The 16,944-nt window shown below is 45.0% G+C and overlaps 1 protein-coding gene across 4 annotated transcripts; it reads left to right on the top strand.

The window, feature by feature from the left end:
* Positions 1-1,039: 1,039 nt before the first annotated feature.
* Positions 1,040-10,192, top strand: GMNN (geminin DNA replication inhibitor). Of its 4 annotated transcripts, none has more exons than XM_084619107.1 (7): positions 1,040-1,195; positions 2,096-2,164; positions 5,409-5,501; positions 5,987-6,125; positions 6,962-7,044; positions 7,120-7,230; positions 9,689-10,192. In XM_084619107.1, exons 2-7 carry the CDS (start codon positions 2,108-2,110, stop codon positions 9,881-9,883), a joined length of 678 nt encoding a protein of 225 aa, XP_084475233.1. In that variant the 5' UTR covers positions 1,040-1,195; positions 2,096-2,107; the 3' UTR covers positions 9,884-10,192. The 4 variants fall into 4 exon arrangements, with proteins under 4 accessions (XP_084475233.1, XP_084475231.1, XP_084475234.1 ...); XM_084619105.1 differs by having other exon boundaries at positions 5,406-5,501; XM_084619106.1 differs by lacking the exon at positions 1,040-1,195 and adding an exon at positions 1,303-1,377 and having other exon boundaries at positions 5,406-5,501.
* The last annotated feature ends 6,752 nt before the right edge of the window (positions 10,193-16,944 follow it).

Raw genomic sequence — 16,944 nt, 5'->3', positions numbered from 1 at the left:
CTTAGAGACTAACCAATTTATTTGAGCATGAAATGAGCTGTAGCTCACGAAAGCTCATGCTCAAATAAACTGGTTACTCTCTAAGGTGCCACGAGTCCTCCTTTTCTTTTTTAGGGTTTTTTTGTTTTTTGTTTTTTTGCAGGTATCAGAAATTAGCTGACAGGAGCACTCTAGCTAATTCCTCTATAAAAAAGAGAAATAAATACCCACAATGGGATCTGGGAGTGCAAATGTCAAAGGACAGATAAAAACAACAACCTGTGATTGTGAGAGCAGGGAGGAGGGCTGGCTTATGACTGTTGATCCCTGAAGCTGGCAATACTGTAATACCTGCTCCTTGGAGAGAAAGTCCCATTCACCCCTGACCTGCCCTGGCCCCAGAGGTTCTGCTGCCACCCGGGGTCCTGGCCACTGGCCCTGAGGCTCTGGAGCTGTCCCAGCGTGGGGCGGTGACGGACACAGACAAGGGCAAGCAAACAGACTGCGCGCCACCCCCACCCTCAAAATTGTGCCACAGGCTCCACCCCTTCTGCCTGAGCCCCTGCCCCTGCCCCTTCTGGGGGCCCGGAGCTAGCCGCCCCCCCCCTTGCCCAGGGGCCTGGCAGCCCTGCCTCCCGGTAAGCGATGTGAGTTGCTTTCACCCCTGCCCACACCCCAACCCGCCCTCCCAGCCAGCGCCCTGACAACGAGCGAGTGAGGGAGGGGGGATGGAGTGAGCAGGGGCGGGACCTCGAAGAAGGGGCGGGGCCTCAGAAGAGGGATGGGACCAGCGTGTCGCGTTCTGCGCCGGTACATAGTGGGCAACTGTTCCCCCGCTTCTCCCGCCCACTGCCCATCCCACCCCAACAACGCTCCGCCCCCTCCTCCTCCTCGCTCCTCCTCCTCCTCCCGCGGGCGGGGCGTGGCGCTGACGCGCAGGGCCTGCTGGGCCCCGATAGGCGGGGAAGGAGGAAGTGGATACTGTTTGGGATTGGGCGGCTGAGGGGGGCGATGGGAGGACGCACGGTTTCCCTGGCCCCACCCGCAGCGTCGCGCAGGGCTTCACGGGAGGGGAGCTGATCACGTGGCGTGAGCCGGGTGGATATTTATAGCCACGCGCGCGCGCGCGCTCAAGATCGCTGGTCGCTCTGATTTGCTTCCTGGTGGCGCGCGGTAGGACGGCAGCAGCGTGAGGCACGCGCGGGAGAGGAGTCGGGTGCGTCTGAGGGTCTCTGGGTCCCCTGCTGGGCGGCGGCTGCGCAGGGTTCGGCGCGGCGGGGGGGGGGGAGAGGGAGCGGGACGCCCCCGGGCTGAGGGGGCAGGGAGCTCAGCGTCTGCCGGGCGGTCTCGCGCGATGGGGGCGGAGGGGCTCGCGCTCCGCTGCGGGGCTGGCTGAGTGTGCGGGTTTTGGCGGGTTTCTCCCGGCAGGGGGCTCGCGGGTTTGGCGGTTGGCGGGCTTGCGCCCTGCGGCGGGGCTGGCCGGGTGGTTGGGGTTCGGGCGGGCTGGGATCGAGGGGCTGAAGCCGGGGTACGAGGCAAAGGGGCACGTCAGCGCCGGTCCTCGGGGGCCTGGCCGGGGGAGGCCGGGGGGGGGGGCGGTGGCAGGTGAAGGTCGCGGTTCCGCCTTGTGGGGGGGCGGAGGGGGGAAGGTCTCCGATTGGGCTTTCGGCTGGCGGGGGCGCCGCATGTCCGAGGGCTCTAGCTTCGGCGTCCTGCTCCGGATCCCGCGGCCCGCGCTGGGAGGGTGACGCAGCTCCCCGCCTCGGGGGCTGCCCTGCCCGCACAGCAGCCAGTGCGGCCCCTCTCTCACGGGGCGGGGACGCGGGGGGGGGGGTCCAGGCGCCCTGCCCCGAGGAGCCCCTCCGTGGTGTGAACGGGCGAAACGGGTGTATGCGGATTAAATGTGCCACCGCCTTGTACTGGTTTGCTCCTCACACGGGATTGATTGCTGTGAGGGGCTCGTGGAGCTGAGCGGAGGCTGCCCTTGTGGCAGGTGGGAGCCCATGGCCGGCTTGTTCTGACAGACGTGCATGCCACTGGGCAAACTGAACTTGTGCTTTCTGCTCTGACTAATAAATTTGCTTTTCTATGTCTTTGCCTTTGTTATAAAACACAGGTTTGTAGTCAGATGAATTTCAGTATGAAGGAGAAATTGGATGCAGGAAAAGCCTCAGGAACGATAAAGGTCTGTAACCTAACTCAGCATTACTCAATCTTTAAAGTGGTCTATGAAGGTAAAAATAAATAGATCAGATTGTAATGACAGACTTTGTGCTGGTATCTGTAATCACTCCAGACTTAGCTGAGCTCTTTATATCCACACCATTTTATAATGCTAGCTAAAAAGAGATCATGTGCCTTTCTTATCGTGAAAGATGTCATATTGATGCTCTGGAGACTCAGTCCTTCTGTTTTTTTGCAGAACAGGTATGTAGTTCACAAAGACACTGAAAATATGCCACCCTGAGGATAAAGAATTACAAACTGCTTAGCCTGCACTGAGTTTTTCCCAGTGTTTCAATGATCTTTTAAGTATGTGCATTTAGTTCCAGGCACATGTTTTTATATGGCAAACTTCAAATGCTACTAACCTGGATCACACTTGAATTGGTGACTTACTGGCTTCGTATCTTGTTATCAGTTCCCTAAATCACACAGTCAATGTAAAGCTAATTCTACTAGATTTTATCATGCAATAATACGTAAAATAGTATAACTGATTAGAGAACTCTTCAAGTCTGCATTTCCCAGCCCTGTAGCTGACTTCCCCTATCAGCATGGGTCTTAGACATTAAAGAAAATAAACCAGAAGAAATAGGGGGGGCTTTAGAATCTGTTCCATGTGAGACTACTTAAAATGAGTTAATTTCATAATGTGAGTTAGATTTGATCCCTCTAAACTAAGATCCTAATAAAAAAAACTGTGTTGCAGTTTTCTGAAACAATGCTCTTATTTTTGTGCTTGAAAAAAATCATTAGAATGAGACTTCATACATGAAGTTGGGCACTTGACCATTGCTTTAGTCTTCAGGTAGTAGTTTTGAATGTATACCGTTGCATAATTCATATACGCTGTGCATATAAAATTGTTGCTAAATGCACGAGGGGGACCAAGTTATTAAATGTCTGACTTGTGAGTAGAACCATCATAATACTAATCTTCAAAAAATTCCCCACACTGGAAACTCTAGACTCCAGAGCATGTAAAACTCAAAATGGGGTGCCTAAGATAGCAGGGAAGTTGCTTGGTTATTTTTGTGGCCTCTTTAAACTGTGGGGATTTCAAGAGATGACCTTCCAAGGTGAATGTCCAGCCCAGAGGAAAGGACTGTCTTCACATTGTGCCTGGCTTTAGTAGGGAAAGTAATAAGCTATGCTGTTAGTACCCTACTACCAGTAACCTTGCTTTACTCCTTTTTTCAAATTTGCCTAGTATGTAGTCAGTCTTAAATCCAAATCTAAAACAAATAGTTTTATTTGGAGACTTTTTACTCTTAATATAAAAGTAGAGCAATGATGTACCTAATACAAGACTAGTGTAATCAGGGGAGTATCTGAATTCTGGACACTTAAGAACAAGTATAAGACTTCCCTAAAAACTTGTAGTCTTGACTTTATTTGGTGTGTTGGGTGAAGTCCCGGATGACTCAGTCTAGGGAAAGACATGGGGGGTAAAAGTCACCTAGGAGTAATTTGGGTATTATAATGTTGAGTGGCACTTAATCATATGTTCCTAATTCTGCGTAGTGGAAAATCTGTATTCTTACTTACAGGAACTTTAAAATTGCTCAGTGTTGTAGGGTGTGAAGACTAATCCTGTACCCTTAAAAGGATAAATAGTAAATCTGTGTAATGAAAAGTTTGTTTTTATCAGACATGTCCATGACTAAACACTTATTCTTGGGCTCATCTTAACAAGCAAATGGCCATGATCTTATTTTGGTGTCTGGCTGACTCACTTTTCTGGATGCTTCACTGGTTATCTCAAATATGAAGAACAATGGGTTAACTTAAGCACCTGGCATAGTATTAACTGCATTTTGCCAGGGGAACATTGACCAATCATAGTCTTCAGTAGCTGCAAATAGCATCTGTAATGCTGGTTCCCACGGTAGTTGGCATTTGTCCTCAAGTTCAACACCAAGCTAATTGGTGGCAGAAATTTTACCGTGGGAAAGGTGAACTCTTCTCATGTGAAGTACAGTGTGAATCAGTAACTTTCTCACGCTTGTATGGTATTGTGTTCTTGCTATCCTTGTTTGATTGTCTACCATTGTTTACTGTCCCATGGTGGCAGTGTAACTAATGGTTTAAAAAGCTTTAATGCAGGAAATAGGTATTGACATAGGACAAGGAAAGGTGATAAATATTCTGTTCCACAAAACAATAGCCTTCCTGGATCAGTGTTATGCCCCAAGCAAGGAAATTCTAGATGCCTGTTGATGAATGAATGGTTGAAGTAGAACTTCTGTTAAATGCATACAGCCCTTGAAGAACCACTTACATATAGACAGGTTTCAGAGTGGCAGCCATGTTAGTCTGTATCCACAAAAAGAAAAGGAATACTTGTAACACCTTAGACTAAAATTTATTTGCGCCTAAGCTTTCGTGAGCTACGGCTCACTTCATCGGATGCATGCAGTGGAAAATACAGTAGGGGGATTTTATATACACAGAGAACATGAAACAATGGGTGTTACAATGATCACTCGCGTTAGCGTGTATGGTAACACCCATTGTTTCATGTTCTCTGTGTATATAAAATCCCCCTACTGTATTTTCCACTGCATGCATCTGATGAAGTGAGCCGTAGCTCACGAAAGCTTAGGCTCAAATTTTAGTCTCTAAGGTGCCACAAGTACTCCTTTTCTTTTTGCACTTACATATAGATAGTAAAAAATGAACCTTGCATAATTACTGTGCATGTTTTCCAGTTTAAACTGATGAAATCACCTTGAACAAAAAATAAGGATCACTCTAACAACTCAAAACAGTTATCAAAGTGCAGAAGCATTCATCTGTGGTGAATGGCTAGTATAATTTGCGAGATTAAACAGAACACTTGCACTATAATTTAATTGAGAATCCAATTAGAACACAGCTGGTACCTGACCTGTTTAAAATAGTTCTACTTTGTAGTGTAAATGAGATGGAGTGTCTTAACCAAGATAAGGCTTATGTAGGTCTTCAGCTTTTTATAGAACAGTTAAGATCCAGCTTTGCTACAAATACAAACTATATTATAATTGTAGAGTAGTAAACCCTAAACTAAATTAAAACAAAGCTTGTTAATCCTATCTGTAGGAAAGACAAGTGGATTGATAGTTTAATCCATTACCTTAAAATGTGGCATGAGAAACTTCATAAATTACCCTACTCCATCCAGGAGTTTAACTGCTTTGTATTAAAACTTTTCTCTTTTCAAGAAGTACGTCACAGACAAGGCAAACTCAGCCCCAAGACGGACTCTTAAAACGATTCAGCCTTCAACAGCAGGTTGCCTTATTGGCAGGGTAAATGAAGTAAGTATTTAGATGTAATAACTCTACAACACAATCTGTAACAGTAACTAAATGCTGTTATGTTTAATGTAGAAGGGCTAAGGTACTATAATAATATCCATTAATTGTAACAAGAACCTTTAAACTGTATAGTAATTACATCATTTAGCTTTGTTGAATAGTAAATCTAGCATAAATATTTCAAATACTTTGAAAGCACTTGAGTAGAAATGCTTGTTCATCAGACCTATACTGCTAGTGCAAGAAAGATGTCTGATGGCTGAGAAAATGTTTTGTGAGTAAAGCTTTTCTTCAAGAAATCTGGAGGTGAGTTGGCAAGAAGTTGTGCCACCCTTGAAATACAGATAACTTCCGTACCTATAAGCAATAGGTAAAGGAGAAACTCCATCTGTTAGTATAGCTTAGATGAGTTTGCAAGTCTATGAAGACATGTAAAATGTCACGGACAAATAGCATCTCGGCAAACCAAACTTACTGTATTACAGCCTGCTAAATGTTCGTTCAAAAGGAAACTTTGGAGTGATCAGCTAACTGCAAAGACCTGCAAAGCTGAGGTTGTGGACCCAAAACAGAAAAATGAAAATCTAAAAGGAGTCACTCAAGCTGTTGATCTCATGGTAAAAAGTATGTTTTCTTGTTTTACACTTCCAGCAATCGCATATTGTTTGAAACTTCATGTGTATCTTGATAATACTTAATTTTGGTATGCTACTAAAAGCAAATAATGGGCTTAGAATTGGTTAATTGCTACTTGCCAACATTAAGTAGCAACACTTACTCATTTTAATGATCATGTCCTCTTAAGCATCATTCAAACATCTATGCAGAGTTTAAAAGTTTTACACCCTCACTTAAGGTGACTTGGCCAGCAGTATGTGAGGCTCAAAAGCATTTAAACTTTGGGAATTGTACTTTAGTTTAGCATGCTGTCACAATTCAGGCCATATTACCACTTGCCAACCAAATTAAGCAGATAGCCTGACCCAGTTTTTTTAAATTGTTCTAAATTAGGAGAGATAATATCTGGGTTCAAGCTATGTGATTAGTGTCTTGGAAGTTGTCAGCCTTTGCTACTTCTAGTGAGCCTATTCTGCTGCTACTCATTGCAGAAGTGGCTATGTTCAATAGGTCTTGCAGTTGGGACCATTCTGCAATGCACGTTGTGACACTTATTGAAGCAGCTTCAGAAAATGCTCTTCAATAATGTCAAAAGCAAATTAGTATAACCTTGAATTTGACCCAGCTGCCAAATCAAATGTCTCAAGTAACTAAAAGCTCATTTGTTAACCTCTTTGATGGTTTTTAGCAGGTCAGAATGGGTTGTAGAATATTGAAATGACAAATACTCCAAACATATGGAACTCTTATATTTAAATTTACTCTATTTTAATTTGCTTCTAATTCAAGGCTTATTTACATTAGATACACGAGAGATTTTTCATATTAAACTCTTCCTACAGAAAATCCTCCGTCTCGGTACTGGAAGGAAGTGGCTGAAGAGAGAAGGAAGGCACTGTATGAAGTGCTTCAGGAAAATGAAAAGGTAGTTCATCAGGTTAAATACCTTTTCACTTTTTTCTCTTGGCTAGTCCCTATATAAAACTTTCTTTTTTTCTAGCTGCACAAAGAAATTGAACAGAAAGATGGTGAAATTGCCCGTCTAAAAGAAGAAAATGATGAACTGGTATTACTTGCAGAACATGTGCAGTACATGACAAATATGATTGAGGTAATCTCATGAGACTTGTTTTCAATCCATAGTATTAACTGTGATGTAAGTGACTGGGGTGTGTATCAAATCATGACTTCTGTTTTTGAGTACATTTTTGTATCCTGTATAGGAAAAACCTGATAAGGTTGGTTTACTATGCTGCAGGTACCAAGAATGGTGCTGTACACCTAGCTGAGTGAGTGACTGAGAAGCAATCAGTGTAAGCAATCTAGGAAAATGAACTTTGTATTAGCTTGTCCAACCCATATAACAACGACCCTTCTGATCGTAAGGAATGACATGGAGTTTCTCAGCCTGGACATATACCTGAAGGAAGACACTGCGTTTAAGGGTGGTAGATACCACCCCATATAGGCAGAATCTGCTGAAGAGAAGACCGGAAGGGACTCCGCCTAAAAGGTGGACAAGACCTCACACACAATGCTGAAACACTCCCAGGCTGATCTCAAGACTTCTTGCCTTTCAAAGATCTCTAGGGCTTTTTTAAATGATAGTGACTGGCTAAATTCTTCTGAAAATCTTGTTTCTTGCCTTCTGCCACTTTGTCACCAAAGGGATTAAGCCAGGAGCCAGAATTACTTACAACAAAGTGGAACTCTAGGGGAGCATGTTTAAGCAACAGGGGGCTCAGAAGGCTTGAGGCACTAGTTTTATGAACTATGGTAGTTAGATTCCTTAGACCCACAACCCAAGAAGGGGCTCTCAGACAAGGTCTGTGCCAGTGTGCCTTAGCCAGAATCTGTGGGTAGACTCCCCCCACCAGGCCTAGAGGGGCTGAGAAGCATACCAGGACCCAGGATTGGGTCCACTTCCAGTACATTCAATACCCTGACCAGAAGGACAGGGCCAGATTGTAACAGTAACTGTTCAGCCACATGGTGTGGCTCTTGGAAGGTAAATTGTGGATGACTGAGGAATCTTTGTACTCTTGGCTGGAATGAGGTTGGGTGATAAGAGTTATCTAGTGACTCTATCTAATGGGGACTCTGAAGTTAGAAGTACCCCTAAAAGAGGTATTTGTGCTGAATAAGATTGAGGACTTCAACCTAGGAATCTTGATGATTTCAAAGGCCCAGTCTAAATGTTTGCACTGACATAACTAGAGGTCTCCACACTGGAGACCAAATGTGGACATTTGTATATCTGTATAACCTGTATTTGTAAGCTTACAGGCACAAGCTAAACAGATAGGTGCTCACACAGGGTTTTGCACTGATTTCTAACTAAACTGGCTTAAATTGTGTATAGAAAAGTGCTGAGACTGAAGAATATGCAGTGGTGATTCTCCAGTTGGATAATTTAACTCTTGTTATAACATTTCTTGTACATAGTAAATATGGAAGGAATAAATCTCTTATAGGATAAGACCACCCCCAAAACTACTGTAAGGGGGTGAAGAAAAGTTTTTTGCTCTGAACTGATATGAATAGTTGAAGGTTGGCATTATTCATAATGCGATATTTAAGTTTGTCGAAATCGGGGGTGGCCAGCCTGAGGAGGAGCCTGAATTTACCAATGTACATTGCCAAAGAGCCAGAATAATACATCAGCAGTGCCCCATCAGCTCCCAGTGCTTCCCCCTTCCTCCTAGTGCCTCCTTATCAGCTGTTCCTGGTATGCAGGAGGCTTGCAGGTAGGGGGCAGGAAGGGGTTAAGTGGGGGCAGGGGCTGAGCAGTGAGCATGCTCCAGCACATTAGAAAGTTGGCACCTGTAGCTCCAGCCCTGGAGTCGGTGCTTATACAAGGAGCTGCATATTAACTTCTGAAGAGCTGCATGTGGCTCCAGAGCCACAGGTTGGCCACCCCTGGTCTAAATGGAGCCCAAACTCAGCTGTTAGCTGACTCTTGAATGCTCTAAAGCTGGCTGTTATGTCTGGTAAAGAGAAACAACTTAGACAAATTGTTCTGGGTTACCTAAATCTTCAAAACTGTGCGATCTGCTCCTCTAGAACCAAGAACCAACAGGCCAGTACTGAGCTTTATTTTTTCTGGCTTGGCAGCTGTTAAACTATTTGTAAAGCTCTGTCATCATAAACTTTACTTTTGTCACAGCAATATATTGTGTGAAACTAGGGAAACAATATTAAGGTGGTATAGTAATAAACTTAATCTCAAACAGTCCCTTAACCAAGAGATGAACTCTTTGATAAAATAGACTTTGCCTCAGCTGCCTGGAAAATCTGGAAGACCTTAATATCAGCAAGCCAGATGCAACTTGCAATTGTAGACTGCATTTTTGGGGTGAGTGTCTGCTTTTCATTAGGCAGGGTTTCTGTCACTCAGAAGCATAACCTTATCACTTGATGACTTAGCTAATATGTGACTGATCAGTAAAACTGAATGCATTTAGACTTGGTGCTCTAAATATATCAGTATTTTCTATGGAAATTAAAGTGCATCCTTATAGAAACACAACTTTAACACATTCTTAAGAGTTCTCTCCTGTATCTTCTAGAGACTAACGGGGCAGGCACCTGATGGCCTTGAGTCACTGAAAAATCTAGACTTGGAGGAATTTGAGCAGGAGGATGAAGAGAGTGATTCTGAGGGTGATGTAGATCGGGATTCTGAAGAGTTGCCTTCACAAGTCTCATGTGATTCTAGGGAGAATGCCACAGATTCATCTGCAAAGAAAGCTAGAAGTCTGTAAAAATGGCTTGACAAACTTGAGTGGCCAGTGTGCATGTGGCTTCCTATTTTAATTGCTAAATGACTGTCAGAAGAATATACTGCCAAAGTTTACCTCAGATAAAAGTTACAAGTCTTGTGGAAGCTTTAAAAGTTCACAATGGGTTTTAACTGGTAATATGTAGCAATGGAAATAGCTGTATACTACCTAAAGAAGGTATTAGACTGAATTTGGTCACTTCTATAAAATGGAAATACTATGTATTTCTAAGTTGTGTAAATAGTATCTGTTGCTTTGACATGAGAATGTGTACTTGATAAATAAACTAAACTCTACCAAAACTCTCTGCTTCTTAGGTGGTGCATGTGGGGGACAGATTGCTAGTCTCATACTCTGGGAGATGTAGAAGTCTGGTAGTCACTGAACAAACATGAACATACAGCATAAACAAGTGATATTTAGTTCATGCCTCACGGAACTGCTCAGTGTAATACAAATTTGAGTACTGTATAACTTGTTTTAGAACTTGATTTGTCTCAAACTAGAATTAAGGGTAACAATTCTCTAGGCAAGCCTTTCTGGGTGAATTGTAAAAAATCTACAGGTGGGCTACTAAGAGGATCTAGTTATGGCAGTTCTCTTGTCTGTAAAAGGGCTTGGCGGCATCAAGCCACACTCGCATAGGATTCTTTCCTGATGTGAGTTGTATAGGCTATGGTGGGAGTTCACTACATGCCAGAAGTGCAACCAACAAAATGGTCACTTGGGGAATATCTTGCCTGGATGGTGTTATGGATGGATTAGCTAACTCCATTGTCCCCTGCTGTTTCTGGTGAAGACTAAGCTGCATCAGGAGGAAATCTACAAATGATTTCTTTGGATATTTATCCTCTCCCTTTCTCCAATGAACTGTTACTAGACACTTCCTGCATCTCATCATAGATACTCCTTGAATCCAGGTACAACTTGTGTAAAAACTTCTCTCCAGTGTTAAAAGTAGTTCATAAAGTGTTTACTCTTCTGCTCCAGTAAGAGGAAAACATAAGAGGAAGTTATTCACCTTGTGTAGTAACAATGGTTCTTTGAGATGTGTCCCTATGGGTGCTCCACTTTAGGTGTCTGTGTGCCCCTGCACCTCTAATGAGCCCAAGCATGTGCTCTCCCTCCCTCATGGTCTGCCTCGAGGCTATTTAGCACTGCATAGGCAAACCCCCTCACTTCCTTCTCTACCAGAGCCCTATAGAGAACTCTGAAGTAGAGGGGAGGCAGGCAGGTTGTGGAGCACCCATAGGGACACATATCAAAGAACCATCATTACTGCACAAGGTGAGTAACTTCCTCTTCAAGTAGCATCCCTATGGATGCTCCACTTTAGGTGACTCCAGAGCAGTACCCACCACTGGAGGCTGGGACTTCAGAGCAGAGTCTTTTACTACAGAGAGTACTGTGGAGTCAAAGATGGTGTCAGCAGCCAAATCTTCAGTGATCGCATATTCTGCTAAAGTATGGACGGAGGCCCCAATCATTGCCCTATAGTTTAGGGAGATTGGGGTATCCCTATGGAATGTGATTGAGGTAGGAACTGATCTCATGGAGTGCATATGGATGGAAGCAAGCTATGCCCTTGCAAAGTGATTGATGCGACTAGATACCCATTTGGATAGTCTTTGAGGAGATATCACAGAGCTTTTGGATCTTTCTGTGGACAAAAGGAAACGTGTAGGGCATTTCCTGAAATCTTCATTCCTGTCCAAGTAGAATGCTAACATCCTTCTAATATCTAGCATATGCACTATTGTCTCCCAGTTGTCACAAATGTGGTTTTGGGGAAAAACAGGAATCTGATTCATATGGAAAGTGCAGAAAAAGTAGGGAGAAACGTGGGATATGGCCTTAGTTACTTTCTCTTTTTAAGACAAAGGCTGTGAATGATGGGTGTGCCATCAGGGTTGCTATTTTTCCTGTGTGCCTAGCTGAGGTGATGGCAATTAGAAATGCTGTTGTCATGTACAGGTGTAAGAACAAGTTGCCCTGGACTCAGAGGGAGGTCTAGTCCAAGCCCTGAGAACTAGGTTAAAGTACCAGGCTGGAGCAGGTGGTGTCACATGGGGGAAGAGTCCCAATGCCCTTAAAGAATCTACGCATTAGTGGTTGAGCAAACTCCAAGTGGGAAGCCATTTTCACCATGAGTTGTACCTTAAGGGAGCTGAGAGAGTTTAAAATGTAGTGCAAAATCAAAGGGAGGAAAGATGAGGTTGGGTCTCTGTTTGGAATGGTACAAACTTGAAGTTTCCATTTTGTAGATAGGTATGGGGAGTGGTCAGCTTGGGTTGTGTTGCAACATGTTTTGGCTTGTCAGAGCATTCTGCTTCTAAGCCTTGGAACAAAGAAAGATCCAAGCCTGGAGGCACAGGACCCATGGGTTAGGGTGAAGGGTCAGCCCATTGTTTTGAGAGCAGGTGAGGAGTGGGCTGATATCAGAGGAACAGGAGGGCATATTGCCATCTGCATCAGGTAAGGGAGCCAGACTTGTCATAGTCAAGAGGGGCAATCACAATAGCTCTCGCTTCGTTCTGTTGAATTTTCAACAGAATCTTGGATAGGGTAGGAATCTGGGAAAAGACATACAAGTGGGCCCTGTCCGTGGGAAGATGAGGGCAACTGCCAGTGAATGTTCCCCAAGCCAGCCCTGGAGCAGTAACAAGGACCTTTCTTGTTCCCATAAGTAGCAAAGAGATCCATAGGCCTCTTAAGTTTGGGTTCCCCAAAGGGTGGCTATATCTTGAAGCACCTCTGAATTCAGTATAGTCATTGTCATGAGAATCCTGACTGAGACTGTTGGTTGTCCCGTTCTGTATCCCTTGTAGACAGCTGAGATGAGCACATTGTGATGGGTGCATCACTTCCAAAGTTTGAATGCTGTCTTGCACAGGGAGGGAGAGCTGGTAGCTCCTTGGCAGTTTATACAAAACATACAGGTCACATTAAGTCCATCATAACCTTTGTGGTGTTTTTGATGAAAGGCACAAGCCATGTCAGTACCACTGTCATGGAGACTGGGCTGGCAGCTGTAACAGCTACATCCAGTGGTGTCTCTAGGACTGATCTGGCTATTAACTGACCTTCTCTAAGAATGGTCTGAATTAGTTTTTTGTTTCTGGAAATGTTTCAGAAACATCCTGGGTTTCCCAAGATTAACAATTGTTTTGGCCATGACAGGTCAGTAATTTGACTCTAAACAGTAATGTCGATGAATACACCATCTTGCGAAGCCTGATCATATGGAGTTGACTTAGCATTATGTTGCTTGCTTCATGCATTAACCACATCCACTGTGATGGAGTTGGATTGCAGATGCTGAAAACAGTGTCTCTCTCTTTGGGTAGAGATTTAGGGTGGCTTTTGTTTACATTCAGTTGCTGGTTGGTGCGATGGAAGCTGGCTCTGCCAGATTTTGGTAGAATCAGCTCATTAATTGGGAGGACAGTTCTAGATGAGAAGGTAGTGTGCAGAATTTCCACCAACTTGTGATGTGTATCTGCCACCTCCTGTAAGGGAATCTGCAGCTTGTCTGTCACCTTCTTGATAAGATCCAGAAAGCTCTTAAATCTTCACCTGTGATGCAGGGTGAGCAGCAGTCTCATCTGGGAGAGATAAGTGTGCTCAAGAGGTAGCTTCCTCTTCAGGTGTGGGTTTTTTCTCTCTCCTCCCCACCCTTCTTTTCTATTCTGAAAAAGCTTTCTTCTGTCTTGGCTCAAGTACCAGGCTGTAGCAAACTATCTGGTGGTCTCTCCCTGAGAGACACCGGAGACGGTCACGCCATGTGTGTATATACCTGAAGAGTGACAATATGGCCTTGGGGGAGAGAGGCAGGAAGGCAGGCACAGGCAGTTGGCGTGATGGAATTGGGGATGACCCTTGTAGTGTGGTGGTGGGCCACCTTGAGGGGCCAGAGAATGATCTCCTCCTGGCCAGTGTCAGATTCGTCAGTGGGTAAGGGTGCCACTGACTGGGGTATTGGCAGTATACAGCCCAGTGCTAAGAGCAATTCTGGGTGCTGGGATGTGCTCGATACTGGGGTCCTGGTACCAAGTAATGGATTGTGGTTCTTCCCCAATCAGGTCTCCAGGGTACCAGAGCTCATGCAGTACCATGGGCTCATTTGGTACCACAGAGGAGGGTCTGTGGTACATTGTCAGTACCGATAGTCAGGCAGAGCACTCCCTAAATGAGTTTTGCCCAGTACAAAAAGTTTGTTGCCCCTTTCTTAGAGATGGTATGGTAATTCTCTCTCTGGGTATTGGGGCCACAGGTCTCCAGAGTATCAGAGCACCTGTTATCATAGGCTCATGCAGAACCCCAGAGGAGTGTCTGTAGTCGGTATCAATGGTTGGGAAGGTGCGGAACACTTCCTAGATGGGAGTTTTGTTGCATCTGGTACCAAAGGGTTTCTCTCTGCCACTCTTTTAGAGATGGTACAGTAACTGTCACCTCTCCTTAAGGGATGGTACCATTGCCTCAGAGCATGACCATGGAAGCCTCTGGTGTCTTGATGCGAAGCAGAACTGACAGCAGGGCTTCTGTGTCTCTCTCTTAGAGATGGTACGGTAACTGTCCCCTCTCAGTGCAGTAATTTCTCAGAGCAGCACAGAGCTTACAGAAGCCACTTGTTGGTGCTGAGAGCAGAACTTGGAGCAGGGCAGAGCCCGCAGCAGGAAGCCCCTGTGCCAAACGGGAGCAGCAGCTGAGCTTACAGCAGTAGGTTCCTCTGCTGGTGTTGTCCTACCAAGGTGGCCGCTCTGGGGAGTTCCACTGGCTGGCCAGCTGCTCGGGGCTAGGTGTGGAGATGGCCAAACTGGGCAACACCCCTCTGGCTGGCCAGTTGCTCCGAGGAGCCTTTCCGGGGGAGTCTGCTATTGGCTTTTTTCTCTGTCCTCCTTTTCACCACTCGACCCCTTTTGAAGTGAAGGCTCCAGGGATGGTCCGGGGTGAACATCCACCGGAGTCCCCTGCAGACTGAAGTGTTTTCTCTATAGGGAGGAATTTTTACTTCGGCTCCTGTGAGGTTGCAGTTTTAGGTGTGGCAGGTAAACCACTTCTGTGATGGTCTCCTAGGCACAATGAGTGTCTGGCCATTACAGGAACGGACTCCTAGCAAGAGAGGCACTGCTTGGAGCAGAGAGCCAGGCAAGCCCCTGAGCAGGGGGTTGCCCTCCTCCAGCAGGGAGGAATATGCAGAAAAACATCTTTACTTTTTCAGTTTCAAAAAAATAAATAACTGACGCTACTAGATGCCTGGGGTTGAAATGCCCCCAAACAGGGAAGGAAAGTGTTCTTTTCCTTTTTTCTCTCCTTTTTAAACCAAAGGAATAGAATAAAACACTAGCCTAAGTACTTTTAGGGAGAACAAAGGTAACAAAACACACTACTTACGCTAATGACACAGATAAGGAAGGGACAACTGTTTGTCAGAGGCCAAAGGCAGTAGAGAAGGAAGTAAGGGGGTTTGCCTGTGCAGTAAGGGAAGTAAGGGGGGGAAGAGAACTAGTTTTTCTAAAATGGGTGGAAAAATGGCTGTGGTCAGTGCTGAAAGCGCAAAAAAAAAGTGTATTGTCAATGAGTCAAAGCTGATTAGTCCCTACCCCAGAGCACTAACTTGTTTGTACAGCTTAGTGCAATAGAGCCAAACACATTAGTGGTCTTGGATACTACTACAATATAAATGCTGAACCAGAATAAGTGTGTAAGTGCTGCTAACAAGGGACCACTCTGAAATGTAATTGACTTTTGTTAGAATATTTGCTAATTGTCCACATCTAATCAACTAAGTGGTAGGTATAAGTGGTGAATTTTTAAAAGGTTTGCATTTTACCTAAAAGTGAAAACTCTAGTGTTGCAGTTCTCAACCCGGGGTCCAATCAGCACACAGCTATGGTATATGTAATGTCCTTGGGGCCATACAGGTGGTTTGTGTGTGTACAGTAACTCCTTGCTTAACGTAGTTACGTTCCTGAAAAACGCTACTTCAAGTGAAATAAGTGAATCCAATTTCCCCATAAGAATTAATGTAAATAGGGAAATTGTTTTTGCCAGACAAGACTATTTTGTATATATACACAGTACAAGTTTTAAACAATTTAATACTGTACACAGCAATGATGATTGTGAAGCTTGGTTGAGGTGAAGTCAGTGGGATGCCTCACTGCTAAATTGAAAGGAGTACTTGTAGCACCTTAGAGACTAATCAATTTATTTGAGCATAAACTTTCGTGAGCTACAGATCATTTCCTCGGATGCATACTAAGCCACAGTATGCATCCGATGAAGTGAGCTGTAGCTCACAAAAGCTTATGCTCAGATTGGTTAGTCTAAGGTGCCACAAATACTTTTTCTTTTTACGAATACAGACTAACATGGCTGCTACTCTGAAACCTGTCATTACTGCTAAATGATGAACTAGCACTTAGCTGAGCCCTCAAGGGTTAACACATTGTTAATGCAGCCTCACACTCTACAAGACAGCATGAATGGAGGGAGGGGAGACAGCATGACAGAGAGGCAGAGACTGTGTGAGAGATGCACAGTGCCCCTTTAAGTACACTGAGCCCACTCTAAGTACATTGCCTTTTTAAATAGATCAACAAGGTGAGGCAGCAGCTGCTGCCAGCAAGCTCCCTCTGTCCTGAGCCTTGCCATGTCCCCCTGTTCTGTGAAGATGGTGGGGGAAGGAGTGGGGAGCAGGAACAGGGGGAGGCAGACACCCTGACATTAGCACCCCTTTCCTCCCTTGCATAACAAGCAGGAGGCTCCCTAGAGCAGCTCCAGGGCAGGGGGAGGGACAGCTAAACTGGCTGGCAGTTGATAGCCTGCTGGGCAGCTGCTGCACAGGGGAGTGGGGAGCTAAGGGGGGCTGCCAGTCCACCCTGGTTCCAACTCCCCACCAGCTAGCTCCAACGGGCTGCTTTTCCTGCAAGCAGTGGGCAAAGCAGGCAGCTGCCAAACAGTGTTATAAGGGAGCATTGTGGAACTTTAAATGAGCATGTTCTCTAATTGATCATCAACGTAACAACGTTAACTGAGAT

Source organism: Lepidochelys olivacea (genome assembly GCF_965140295.1).
Source record: "Lepidochelys olivacea isolate rLepOli2 genome assembly, chromosome: 2".
Taxonomy (NCBI): domain Eukaryota; kingdom Metazoa; phylum Chordata; order Testudines; family Cheloniidae; genus Lepidochelys; species Lepidochelys olivacea.
Note: the sequence above shows the minus strand (reverse complement) of the source record. Positions and strands in the feature narration are given on the sequence as shown.

What these genes read in the sequence shown, in the direction of transcription:
- GMNN (XM_084619105.1), top strand. Translation starts at nt 2,108, where the DNA reads ATGAATTTCAGTATGAAGGAGAAATTGGATGCAGGAAAAGCCTCAGGA. An exon ending in TGCTTCAGGAAAATGAAAAG is followed by an intron (nt 7,045 to 7,119) that starts GTAGTTCATCAG and finishes CTTTTTTTCTAG; the next exon opens with CTGCACAAAGAAATTGAACA. An exon ending in ACATGACAAATATGATTGAG is followed by an intron (nt 7,231 to 9,688) that starts GTAATCTCATGA and finishes TGTATCTTCTAG; the next exon opens with AGACTAACGGGGCAGGCACC.